General features: G+C 42.3%; 2 protein-coding genes and 1 long non-coding RNA gene across 5 annotated transcripts in view; all 3 read right to left on the bottom strand.

Moving 5' to 3' along the window:
* Positions 1–435: 435 nt before the first annotated feature.
* LOC145658730 (uncharacterized) lies at positions 436–2,316 on the bottom strand. Its single transcript, XR_014124541.1, has 3 exons — positions 1,727–2,316; positions 1,355–1,447; positions 436–1,215 (listed from the first exon to the last, which is right to left on the bottom strand). It is a non-coding gene; the product is annotated as an uncharacterized LOC145658730 (long non-coding RNA).
* A 1,582-nt stretch (positions 2,317–3,898) lies between these two features.
* cldn34a (claudin 34a) lies at positions 3,899–7,481 on the bottom strand. Of its 3 annotated transcripts, none has more exons than XM_027013596.3 (3): positions 6,678–7,481; positions 6,037–6,149; positions 3,899–5,802 (listed from the first exon to the last, which is right to left on the bottom strand). In XM_027013596.3, the coding sequence occupies exon 3, from the start codon at positions 5,706–5,708 to the stop codon at positions 4,953–4,955; it is 756 nt and encodes a 251-aa protein (XP_026869397.2). In that variant the 5' UTR covers positions 5,709–5,802; positions 6,037–6,149; positions 6,678–7,481; the 3' UTR covers positions 3,899–4,952. The 3 variants fall into 3 exon arrangements, with proteins under 3 accessions (XP_026869397.2, XP_026869394.2, XP_026869393.2); XM_027013593.3 differs by having other exon boundaries at positions 7,035–7,481; XM_027013592.3 differs by lacking the exon at positions 6,678–7,481 and having other exon boundaries at positions 6,037–6,650.
* A 344-nt stretch (positions 7,482–7,825) lies between these two features.
* The window catches only part of shroom2a (shroom family member 2a), a 34,437-nt gene continuing 28,712 nt past the window's right edge, over positions 7,826–13,550 (bottom strand). The window contains exons 7-11 of the mRNA XM_027013566.3: positions 12,596–13,165; positions 11,255–11,824; positions 10,449–10,635; positions 9,560–9,832; positions 7,826–9,366 (exon numbers count right to left, since the gene is read on the bottom strand). Of these exons, the coding sequence (XP_026869367.2) occupies positions 9,094–9,366; positions 9,560–9,832; positions 10,449–10,635; positions 11,255–11,824; positions 12,596–13,165 (1,873 nt within the window). The 3' untranslated portion in view covers positions 7,826–9,093. The remainder of the gene's footprint in view (positions 9,367–9,559; positions 9,833–10,448; positions 10,636–11,254; positions 11,825–12,595; positions 13,166–13,550) is intronic.

The following is a 13,550-nucleotide window of genomic DNA, read 5'->3' as shown; positions in this document are numbered from 1 at the left end:
GGTTATCGGGGGGAAAGAGCCTAAGTGAGACAAGAGTTTTCTCAGACTCGATGACGCCAGATAAATGGGAGTGTGCCTTTATGACTTCCTGCGAAGGATAATGATCTGAACACAGAGCTGCTAAACTATCATGAAAACGAACGATGTTTAGACTTTGCAGCTGATTGCCATTTTTTCCCAGTGGCCGCTGGGAGGAGAACACCTTGTATCTACTGAAAAGGGGGAAATGGTATTTCATCACATCATTAGCAGCCACATCCTAATGCATTAGAGAGTAAGCGAGCAAATGCGGTTGATAAATGAACAACATGGAATTGATGCCGAAAGCGTAGCGCAGGTTGTGTTTATGAGCTCTGAATTATATAATCATAATACACACTGACATTGCAATATAGTATATTTATTTGTTTATCCCTGTTAGTCATGTATATTAACATCATACATGCCAGGCGTCTGCCCATGTTTGGAGAGACTACTCTGGCCATACAGAAGCGTGGTAGGAATATGGCGTGGAGAGTGCCATCCATAAACCTCTTTGTCGATGTTTGGCTTTCTTCTGTCTAGTAATGTTGTACTCCTGAAGTGGAGTAGCTTGTGGTATGTCACTGCACAGCAGACAACGACGTCGACAATTTAACCTGCCATGCCTATCGACTCGAAGACACCGTGTCGACTTACTGGGCTGTTTACTCGGGGAGTGGCAGGCACTACTGGCTATGTATCTTTGCAGCATTAACGCCAACAGGAAAATCTGCCCCTGCCCTGCCTTCAGCAAAGATGGTTACATACTACTATCACCTACCAAACCAAATATCTACTGCAAAACTTCGTTTGCCTGCAAAGTGAAATGTTTGCTCTGTCTCAGCTAGTTTAAATTACAGCAAACCAAAGTCAGGCGCCAACGGTAGACTAATATACTGTTCATAAAGTATGATTAAAAGTAAAATCCCAGATTTATAGCAGACTTCAATGAGTTATGTTTGCGTGCTGTGTATAAAAACAGGCATTAAACACAGCCCTGGTTCATCTGCGCCATAACCGGTATTTGCGTTACTCCAGCTAGCCAGCACACTGAGGTGAGGAATCTGAGGTGAGGAGTTCTGCACCTCTTGCTTACAAGGATGAGGTATGTTGGGAGCTGGCGAAGATAACCAATCTAGACTGTATGGGCGATCCCACAAAACTGAACTGAGCCTTTGAACATGACGCATTATCCTGATGAGAACAAAAACACAAACAAAAAAACACATAAATTATATATTCAATGGCATAAATTATATTTAAAATATTCTTCCAAAACAATTGGCATCACTTGCAAAATCCTGAGCTCAGTGTTTTATCAGTGATTTTCTACCTTGGATGATATGGGCATGTTGAAAACTGCTGATCATATCAGTCGTTACCCTTCTTATCACATGCTATATGATATTAAAAACCATGTGAGTGTCTGTGAACAGAAAAGGATGACCAGGGTTAACTTAATGCCTGTAAATTATTACACAAACATTCCTACATACACAAGGACCAGTTATACAACATAAGCACACCATACCAACATTTATAGAGAATCCTGTGCTCATTCACTTCTTTTCAGACTTTATTAGTATAGGGTATATAAAGGTATTTTACCATGGGAAATCCATAAGTTTAATAACGTAACACAATAAAACTGTAGTCTGCTGTGGCCCCTCACAGGGCCCCAGGGATGGGAACCCACCCCACCCACCTGAGTGCAGAGTGCAGTTAAGTGGCTGTGTTGTTGGTGAGTCCACAGCCCCAGCTCTCTCTGCTGATGGGTCAGGGTGCGTGTAGCTAGCTTCCCAGATGGCCTCTGTCACAGTGGTGCATTCTGGACGAGTACAACACAGGCCTTCATCCACCTACCAACCTCAGCCTCCGCACATCTGTCCCAGCATAGTAATCGTTGTCTTGAGAAATTAACTAGAAATAACCTTGGAGCTCATGTATGTGTAGTATGTGTAGTATGTGTAGTATGTGGGTGTATAAATGACTGCATAAATAGTTTAAATCAAGTTATTCAAATAAAGGTTTAAGTGATTGAAACCAATATTAAATATATGATCACTCTTAATGAACACCACCAGCAAGTGGTTGTACATTAAACTTCTACATTCACATACATTCTACATATTCATGTACTTAACCTGTAGCCAGTGGTCTACTGAAAACAGACATAACACATTTAGCCTGTGTTGCCAGGTTTCTATTCTCTTTTAACATTAACATTAACATTTTCATTTTATATATATATACAATGTATATTTATTGTATGTATATTTATATATACATATACACACACACACACACACACACACACACACACACACACACACACACACACACATATATATATATATATATATATATATATATATATATATATAAAATCATCTTTTAGTTCTTTTTATTCTGGAGTAAAGACAAATTTTCTTTAAATTCAGATTTAAATTCTTTTTGTCCTTTGTTTTTAGCCCGTGAAACATAAACAGCTTCAAAATAGATCTAAGCATACCAGTGCCAACATGGGGAAAAATCAGCTTAAATAAGCAAGAAATAATTTCCCTTTATCATATAATCAGTGGGATTATGGTTTTATAACAACAGAAAATCATGTAATTCTCAGTAGGATTTGTCAGAATTAAATCTTCAATATTAACAAGATTATATTTCAGCAAGCAACAAACTCGAGGCTTGTAAAATACAGTAATAAGGGGTGGTATCGTGCTGTGGGCTAATGACAAAGTTCATTCCACTCCTAGCAGGAGTCACACAAGCCACAGGTTTAACACAGAAAGTGCTTGATCCCTGTGTTCAAAGTCCAGCTGCTTGAGAGGCACGTCCTAACCCAGACCAGAAGTATGTGAGTCAAGACTGACCCTAGACCAGAGAACTGGTCCCATCAACCCTGCCCTTGCCAAGCATAACATAAACAAACCAGTAGTCTCGCTGTCTTCATGGGGGACATGTGCGCATGGCAATTATGCTTGGTGGTAAACATATACAGTGCAGAGTTAAACATAATGAAGGCCTAAACTCTGGTTAGGCTTTATCTCAATAACCCTCATGGCCACAGATAAGAGAGGAGCATCTATGTGATGTGTACATTTGGTGCATGTGTTCTCTCACTATGTGTGTATGTGTTCAGGTGTGTCTGCTTGGCAATCCTAATGAGATGTGAGCCATTAACTAACTAGGATACTTGCTGATCTAATTATGAGGAGTGAAAGTCAGGTAAAGCAAGATGCCAGCAAGCCCAGGGTCAAGGATTTGCACGTGTACTGTCATGCTGATAAATCTGTATAGATGCTCTGGATGAGACCATATGCAACATGCAATAAACAGGAAAGTGAACAGGCCCAAATGAGCATGACTGGGAGAGACCATGCCTACTGCAGCATACCACAACTCCTTAGCTTCACTTGAGCTCCTATTTTTGTATCTGTGTGAGCCAATATCTGGTTCTTTAACCGTTTTGTTTATTTTGCAGATAATCACATGTTTTGAGCTTACTTGGTTGTTCCTTAATGAGTATTTTGGCTTTCGATTAGCGAAACAGTAATTTTTGACTTTGTTCTTTTCTTTAGTGATATGGTTTCTCTCACATTGTGGTCTGGGATAATAGAACAACACTGCTCTACTGTACCTATGTGTATACATATTTAGGTAGATATTTAGTGCAAATACCTTGTTGGTGTACATTAAGGTGGTTGGTGGTTGGTATTAAACAATAGCAAAAGTCTCCTTTGTCTATTTTGGCTTTTTTTTACTCTTCAGTAGTTCTTCTGTTTAATGCCAGATGTTCTAGATTCCACAACTCCCTTGACTAAAAATGTTGTCTTGTAACAATCTATCACAATGGCAGGAAAGAAAATTGGTGAAACATCTTTATTGCAAGTACTATACAAGTATTAGAACTGGGATGCTGCAACCCTCGGTCATGTCTGTGTTATTTGTATTACAGAAAGAGCTACATGAGCAGCAATTCTAAGCTATTATAGGAAGTAACTTATGTAATGACCCATTATTGTATTTTTAAAAAAGGCTTAATTACAAAGTATAGAATTAATGCCCAACACAAAAATGTAATACACTGTAATTCAGTGCTTTTAAAATGCATCTGATTGTATTAAACTTCTCTGTGCTTTATGTGAGTAAGAATAATACATAAAATGGAATTCCCAAAATTGTTTCCTGCTCAGTTAACACTCCTTTGTGAGATGCAGATATTCACAAAAAAAGCATGTAGATGGGATAGTCTGCAACCAAGCTAATGACATCCTGCCAACGCAACATCCCTTCGTACTGGATTTGTTAGAGGTATGCTTTACCTGTTAATACGTAAATACAACGTTACAAGAACAGTGAATGGTGAATGACAGCTACCTTTAGCTTCAAAATTATTACAGCATAAAGTCTTATCTTAACTTTTAAATCCTTTTGAAAAATCTCTCATGCCAAATGAAGCACATCAATTATTTTGGACAGTCAAAGAAAAAAGTGTTTTTCTTTAAAATGGAGTGTATATTTTACTTACATGGCTAACAAAAGATTCTGTTGGAGTTGGACCAAGATTTTAAATAGAATGTTATGAAATATTGAAGTGCTATTATCACTTTTAAGTTGCACCCTTTCAGGTACATTGGGAGTGGATGCTTCAGTGATTATGAACTCATCAAAGAACCCATTACACTATCATTTCATGTTGGAGTAGAATGAATTCCTATTGGTTGTGGTCAGCTCCAACACCAGAAAACCTATGTATAGTACCATCCTTCAGTGTTTGTTGGGTCTCTCAGGATGATTGGAATATGATTCCTCTAATGAAAGAGTATTTGAGAGTTGTATGAGTTAAATGTCAAAAAACGTGACCAAAAAGAAGGAAGGCAAAGGCTAATTTCACCTGGTGGAGGTCAGACTTTCAGAGATCTTCATTAAAAGGTCTCCTCTCTCTCAAAAGCTAGGTTAACTTGACCATACGCCCTGCTTTCTGTCATACCATGGTGAAAGCCATGAGACCTGCGGTTTATGATACCACTATCCTCCTCCTCTGTACTTACAGGCTGGGACAAAGATTTCTGGGATTTAATTGGTTGCCTGTAGCACACGAAGAGCATCCCACTAATAATGAGCAGCAGAGAGGAACCAGCCCCTATTACAATGCCCAAGCCCACTTCCTGTTTAACTGGCGCAGGTGGCAGATGGAACTCTGCAGGAAAATCTATAGTAGAGTTAACCAGCACCACACTCATGTTCCAGATCACAGGAACCAATGAGCATGCTGCTGTGAGGAAGTACAAGGTGCCAGCTAGGGAGAAAGCAAGTTTGATGTGGCTCGCATGGATGTTGAAGTAGACCTGTTTCACGGCGTATCCGGCAACCAGGTTTCCAGCGATTCCTACAACAGCAGCAGTCATGCACAGCACCTGTGCTGCAGCGATCTCTGGAGGAACAAAGGGGTCCATGATGCTAATGCTTTGACAGAACTCTGTTGTGTCGAGTACATGGGTGTAGAAACAGGCCCTCCAGATGCCCACCCAGGCCACGCCAGAGGTGATGACAGACATGTCCTCCACGTACCACACCCTCCAATCATTCACTCCGCTGGAGGCAGCAGTCAGAATCAAGCCCAGCACTGCTAGCACCAGGCCCAGGAACTGCCAGTGAGCAGTGTGGACAAGGTACACCATGGCTCAGTCACATTGGTTTATGCACTGCACTGAGCTGAACTAAGCTCTAGCACATAGCTACAATGTGATCACACAGCTTGTGTCACTGGGATACCTGATGAAAGTAATATCAAAGCAACAGTTTTAAATTAATCCAGGTGTTGCAGTCAATGGTAGAGGTTCAAAGTTAAAGAAAACCTAAAAATATAGAATGTTTGATAGTCATGAATGTAACAAAATGTCATAGTATAAACAGAATATTTGTTATGTGCATATAGAATACATTTATTTTATATACAAACCAGTAGGCACAGAGTTAGCTTCACTTATAAAAAATATTTCCACATACCTAAATGTCTTCTGGTAAATAAAAAATAATTTCAGGAAAATTAAGAGAAGCTAGAGCTCCAAGAGACTGTTGTTTTTTGTTTTTCTGACAGGGACATGTTTTTCTGGATGAACCTAAAAAAAGAAAAAGAAAAAAAAAATTCTTGATGGATACAGGGAGGGTCAGAGAACCATTTCCTGCCTGCAGATATAGAACTAAAGAATGCATCTATGGCAAGTTGAAATGTCATTTACAGTGAACCACAGATTACAAAAATACTAGTTTTTCCTTTCCACAAAATTAGAATCTCTTGCCAGCACTTGACATATTTGCCTTTTACAGGTAATATAATTTGCAAGATTCCTGTGGCTACGGAGTTTCTCAGCAAATGCTTCAAGCGGTATTCTAGGTTTGTCTGAGCAATCAGGGAAAAAAAAGTTCATCAACCTCACCAATCTCAGGGCCAGAACAGGAAATGAAAGCACACTATGTTCACTGTGACAATGGCGTCTGAATCACCAAAGCTGATTTTTCATAATTTTGAGCAAAACTGGTATTCTCCGTCTAGTTGAAACACATCCTAACGTTATTTCACTAAACCTAAATGAGACCATTGCAATGACAATATTAATCAATATTCAGATATATAAAGGGACTTTTACCTCAGTGTCCAGGTTGGAAGAAGGTGGCACAAAATAAACAAACTTATCTTGCAGATTCATAATGCACTTCAAACAAAAGCTAGCATAAGCAATGCTGAGCTGAACTGAATGTCACCTGAGGTGAATGGAACATATAACTTTGTTGTGAAAAAGGCAGCTAGCAATGCTGTTAATGATTGAGCCACCATATCAACTAAAGCCAGGCAGTCATGGAGTTACTCAGTGCCATCACACATTTTCAAACAACACTGCTTTCATACTTTTTAGGGTGTTTCCAGTTAGGGACACTAGACTGGCAAAACAAGCAGAAAGAAAGACACTTAGGCTTACATACAGCTCCGGCATTACCGTACTTACCTTAATATCAGTTACCGTACATAATCCTGCTTCATGAGAGCCATGTTAACCGAAACATGTTTTTTCAACAAAAAACATGGGACCAGTCCTCAATCCCATAAAGAGCCCTAATGGAATTTAACTGCATGTCACAGGCATGCTTAGTGAGCTAGTTACTGGAGTCTTATCAAAGCAATCAAATTATAGAAAAATAGCACAGAAGGGTGACCATTGCTCCTTCCACATGCTGCTGCAAAACACTGGACATTAATAAGGTTCACTGGGTATCAGTGGCATCTCCCAGCTCATGTCAAAGTCTAAGTGGCAAAGTGCAAAGCAATGACCATGTGGAGGAAACAAAATTAAATATTACTGCATGTTCACAATACACTCCCACACCTGCATATTAGAAAACTCACACCTAAACTCAGTGGCCACTTTGTACGGTACACCTTTCTTTTAGGTACGTTTTACCTGTCCAGTTAGATTGTAGCCCATCTGTTTGCGTTCAAAATTCTTTGTCCACACTCTGCCCTTTTCATCTCTGTTCAGCTGCTGTCATGACCACTGCTGACCGGATATTATGTTGGTGAACTCTGCTCAGCACAGCATCAACTCTGCATGGCTGAGGGTGTTCTGCTGAGGTTTAGCAGGCGCAGCAGTTTTTACATATGCCATTAGAGGTTGAGTGTGATCTGCCACCTAAAGTAAAACCAATCAACAGCAACAGCTCTGAAGTAAGAAACCGATAATTGACAAAAAGTGAGAGGAGGCCAACAAATCATGCAGGGTAACAGATGGGCTATAGTCTGTAACGGTACACCTATGGTTTTTATTAATAATGTGATGTTTGCAATAAAGTGGACGGTGAGTGTGTCTAAGGATATAAGGCTATCCTGAAAAGTTTTAATTGATCATCTATATTGAATTTTACACTGTAATTATACAGTATAATCAACAGATACAATTAATAGTGTATAGTAAGAGTGTGCGTGTGTATATATAAAATGTATGAAGAATCACACAGAAATAGAACATAAACAGAAGTCAGCCAGTATTTTATAAACAGCCATTCATTCTTCACTGAGATGATATTGTATTGTATTATTAAGTCAAGTCTCTCAAACTAAACAAAGCAAAATGCTGACATGGCTGTTACTCCCATGTTACACTTGTAACCCATGTATGGAGACATCTCTATTAAAAAAAAAAAAACATGTAGGCTAATAAAGTTTACTTGGCTATGATCAAGTGGAAGGGTAAAATACAAGTGTATTCTAGTTATATTTACAGATTCAGAAGCCTACAATAAATTACTAAAAACAATTATTTTCAACATGACAAGTACAGGGTACTGATGCCATATGAAAAAAAAAATGCACCATCATAAAATGTGTGGAAATTATGACTTCCTGAAGTAAGCATTTCACTGACATTGGCTACTGAAAGAAACTTTATGAAGGAAACGTTATGAATATGAACTGTAAATGGTCAAGTTAACATCCTCTATGTATACACTAATGTAAAAGATGAGAGGAAAGTGGTTTGTGCTATGAGTTGAGGCAAACATGAATCATAGGAAAAAGAGTAATCATCCATTGCCCACTAGTGGTTAAACAACAAAATTACAGCAAGAGAGTCAACTGAACTAGTAGGAATGAGAAAAGGTTGTGACAACACACCACACAGTCAATGCCATGGTCTTAACCCAGTCAGAGCAAGCCACTGTAAGCGCTTTGAGCAATCTTTTTTTTTTCCCCCTGGATAAATCACGTAACATTGAATTGAAAGAACACACAGCAAGCACTGTTGAGCTGGAAATGGTCTTAAAAACAACTATGTGGGATGGCTATGTCCATAGAGCATTCAGGCGACTGGATGAAGCGTGTCCTGAAAGCGGCCAGCACCATCAGCGCCTCAGCAACGGCCAAAGCGTTTAATCAAAGTGTAGCTGCAGGCGAGGAGCATTCATGGCACTGCCACAATTCATTTGAGGAGTGCAAGTGCTGTTGCACTGCCATTTCAGGCTGGGTGACACCTGGCAGCATGGCTGGGGGTGGGCGGACTCAGAGGCGCGGCTTCACACACACGGCCTCTGGTCCAGGGGCAGGCTGTCCACCAGGCACTTGAGCTGCTCCTCGCCGAGCTTGATCTTGTCCTCGAGCTTGCGCTGCTCGATGATGAGCGCCGACTTCATCTTGACGAAGTGCTCGTAGTCGGCCAGGCTCTCATCGGGGAGGCAGGCAGCCAGGATGCCGTAGACGGTGCTCTCACGCCGGTCCAGGTTCTCCTTCAGCTCTTTGGCATCCTCGTGCTGGCGGATCAGGAGCTTGCGCTTCTCTGTTAACGTGCGCTGTGGATGAGAGAGAGATCAGGACGCAGACACGCATCCAGACAGCGTGAAACATCAGCCCTTTATGAAGGAAACCCATCTGGACTGCTCAACCAACATCCACTCCAATTTAATTTAGGCACAATGAAAAAGTTTGAATGTAGTCTAACTCAAATCAGACCCTCTTTACTCTTCCTCTGTCTGCTCTCCTTACCCTCTCCTCGAGTGTGGTGTCCTCCTCCAGGCTGTTGAGGGCATTCTCCACGCGGGCCAGCCGCCCTGATAGTGACAGCAGCAAGCTCACCACCTTGTCCAGGTCACCCACAAACATGCGGAACTTCTCCAGCTCATTGGGCTTGCAGACGGCCTGCACAGTGGCCTCCACGTCCTCACCCAGGGCGTCATTGTCCTGCACGTCCTGACGCAGGCTCTCGCGTGCCTCCCGCAGGACTTGCAGCTTCTTGCTCAGGCTGGCAATCAGCTCTTGCTGCAGAAGAAAACAGGGATGGTCATGTGGGGACGGGTCCTGCTAATATCACACTAATCAGCAACCTCCACTACCACCCAAGAAGAGCTGAATCTGAATCTTGAGGAAAATGCGTCAATTTTAGTGAGATCAAAAAAAGCGATTTTTTTTACTTTTGAAACTACCAAAGACATTTTTCTTCCAATGTAGTAGAGAGTAACTAAAATACCAAAACATTTTTTATAAAAAGCAAAAAGCAAGCACACAAGTTACACTATATCTGACTACATGACAGCAAGTTCTCCCCCCTTCTTTATTATGTAGTTTTCCATCAAGGTGACAGAACCAACTAATCTCATTGCAAATACCGATAAGAATATGTGAAGGAAGGGCAGATGAAACCACATCCAAACAAGCTTTTGAGACGAGGGTTGGGGTCAGAGACCTTTATTTCTTCCAGTGATTTCCCCACTGAGAAGCAGGTCAATCACCAATGCACACACCTGTGCTTTGCTCTCCTCAGACTGCATCGTTTCTGCGTAGCATCAGTGTGAAACTCACAGCTCACTATGCACCATGTTTCGCAAGCAAGGAAAGCACCAGATGGGCTAGTGGGCGTCGGGAGGGCAGGCGCTACCTTCTTGTTGGCGAGGTCGCTGTCGCTGTCCTCTCCAAGCTCTTCCTCTGAGTCCACCTCCACGCTCTGCTCCTGCATGTCCTTCATCTTGATGAGCAGCTCAGCCTTGGGGGCGGATGTGCTGTAATAGGCCGAGCTAGTCAGCAGAGCCACAGCAGCAGCCTCCGCCGCACTGGCCTCCTCCTGTCTGGGAACCAGGGACACACTTTAACACCACATACAAGCAGCCCACGCAGCAATAATCCAGCAAGGTTGTGTTTCCAATGGGAAATGGGCCTGGAAATGTTCCTTTTCTTTTTCTTGCTACTACACATCTATGTATGGGTTATTTCAGGGATGACAGAGGGTTTTTTTTTTTGAGGAGGAAAACAGGATGGAGTAGTGAGTAACAGGATACCTGTAATAATAAATAATTACTACCTAATGGCAATGTCATTTAGATGCCCAATAAATTTTCACTTAATTAAGTGGTAACTGTATGTTTATGCTGCGTGTCCCTAAATATTTGTATGTATATGATCCATGAGCTGTTGCTTTTAAATGAAGTCAAAAACCCCTCAGCCTTCAAATTACTAAACTGCAATTCCAAAATCTACCACCAGGGGGGGGGGACAGTTTTATAATGCTATGTATTTCTGACAAGACAAATACAAAATCACATATGCATGTAGGAAATATTAAACTTCCCAAAGAGGCTTCAAATTTTCCACTTAAATACCCAGCTGTTTATAGCATGGACACATACTCAGTTTGGCATTCCTAGCCTGTCTGTGCAGTGTCAGTGGCTGGTCAAAGGGGCAACTGACCTCTCGTCTGAGCTGCGTGATGAGGCCTGTTTAGGGGCTGCCCGTCTGCGCTGCTGAGCCTCCTCCATTAGCTGCTCTCCCTGAGGGAAAATCCCCTCCATCAGGTCCATGGTGGTCTTCATCTTACTCTGGTCCAAAATGTCAGCCAGAGATTTGTCTTTGTCAATGATGTCCCTGGTTAGCACCTCTCTCTTCTCGTCCTCCCCAGATGGGGAGGGGGCACCAAGGCTGGCCAAGGCGACCCCATTACAGGGACCATTCTGCTGGTCCCGCACCTCCTGTGGTCCTGCAACACTTCCATGAAGCTCCTGTTGCTTTTGGGGGCCCATGGCAGGGGTTTGGTGCTCTGGCCCTTGCTCCCTGTGCCTTGTGTATGTGCAGAATAGAGAGGACTGCTCAGGGCTTCCGAGGCTGGGGAGAGATGAGGCCGTGGTCCCCAATGGGCTGGTAGGCGCCTCAGTGCTTGGGTGAAGGTACTGCCGACTTTCTTTCTCTGCGTTACTTTCAGAACGAACAATCTTGATGGGCACTTTTTTCACTGTGGTGTTGTCATCTGTCACTGTATCCATCCTAAAAGAGTAAACATTCAGAGACACACAACATCTTTAAACAAACAAACAAAAAAAAGACTGGACTACCCTCTGATATATGGACTGTAATACAAAACTATTTCTTTGAATACCACTTTCATGAGTCAAATGTAAGTTCACATTTTGCAAATTAAAGCTCTCAAATTTTATAATACACAAAGAAACCACTGCAGATAATTTCAAATGCACTTTAAGAACAACAGTTACAGTGAGCCTGTGCATAGGCATTGGCTGAGTAAGTCACATGACATGAGGACCTCTCCACCACCACAACCACCACCGCCCACCCCGCAAGCCCACTATAACCTCTGGACTCCTTTCCATGAAAGGACTTCTAGAAACTAGAAAGTACAAGAACCACACAAAATATACTGCTGCTCCCCAGAACCAAACCAGAGAAGAGAAAGAAAACCACAGAGATCCTTAGCCTTCGCATACTAGTCTTCTTTTCTACAGGCTAGGTTCTTCATATTGCCCAATTTGTACTACCATAGCATGTGATGCCAATTTTTCATACAGAAGCATATGAATAAGCCTGTTATATGGGACTGAATATAATAAGGAGAGCAGCGACGTCATTAAATTACTGGGCTCAAGAGCGGGACAGTTTCCAGTGATCATTTTAAGAATCTAGCTGAAAGAGAAGCCCAGCTGTGGTCACCAGTGGAAAAAACAAGCTCCAGCTCTGCGTTCAGTTCCATTACACTCCAACAAAGAGGTGTGAGTGGAGAGCTTTTCTGAAAAGTCTTACCTTCCAGGGGCTTCATCCTGCAGGGAGACAGACACAGGGGGCTTGTCAGTCAGTCTCTGGGGAGCAAAGTGTGGCGAGGGGGAGCGGTGCCCCTCCATGGTGGGCTGGGGCCCAGTGGGCTGGGCCAAGCCAGCAGCTTGATGGGCTAGCGGTCCAGGAGGGGAGGGAAGGAGAAGAGGCGTTGCCTCTGGTCCAGGTTCCTCCTCCGTTTTTGGAACTTTGCTATACTTCAGCTCCTTCCAGAAACCTGGGGCAAGGACAGGGGCCAAGCTGACGTCTCTAACTGGAGAATGGGAGGTTACAGCTCCATCCTCAGTGCTGCAGATAGGAGGGGTTGTTTCCTCAGGACATTTGTACTTGTCCAGGTGGGGCAGAGGAGGTCTTTGAGAAACTGGGCTCTTGTTTTTGGTGAAGGAGGATGGTTCAGTGAGGATGAAGTCAGGGAAATAGAGAGAAGGTCCAGCAGGGTTAGCAGAGAGGTTTTTTTCCAGGTCCCCTCCAATCAAATAAGATGGTGATGGTTCTTGATTCTGCTTAGATACCAAATCACTGGATCCTCCTTGACTTATCCTGGGGAGGGGAAGAAAGAAAAAAAAAAAAAAAAAAAAAGTTCTATACTCATTGTATAGTCAATAATGCATGCTGGCTTTTCATTCTACTAGAAACACATATCAAAGGCTGAAACTGCAAACGTGTTTGCCTGTTCTAATGCACAAAGCCTCACTGTGTTATGTGTAAATGGATAGGAGAGCAGACATTTCTCCCACATTTCACCAACTCTCCATGGTAACTCCCAGGCTGGCCATCATACCCTGCATATTTCTGTTCCCACAAGCCTGTCATGCTCTGTGTAATGAATTTCCCTGCAGGCCCAAGCCAAGGGTTTTCCGCCACCTTAATCTCAATTGATTTGGTTTATTTTTTTAACATTTTTTTTGGTCAATGATATTTGATT

Source organism: Electrophorus electricus, chromosome 7 (assembly GCF_041902795.1).
Source record: "Electrophorus electricus isolate QZ-2024a chromosome 7, ASM4190279v1, whole genome shotgun sequence".
NCBI classification, from domain to species: Eukaryota; Metazoa; Chordata; class Actinopteri; order Gymnotiformes; family Gymnotidae; genus Electrophorus; species Electrophorus electricus.
Note: the sequence above shows the minus strand (reverse complement) of the source record. Positions and strands in the feature narration are given on the sequence as shown.

What these genes read in the sequence shown, in the direction of transcription:
- cldn34a (XM_027013596.3), bottom strand. Translation starts at nt 5,708, where the DNA reads ATGGTGTACCTTGTCCACACTGCTCACTGGCAGTTCCTGGGCCTGGTG.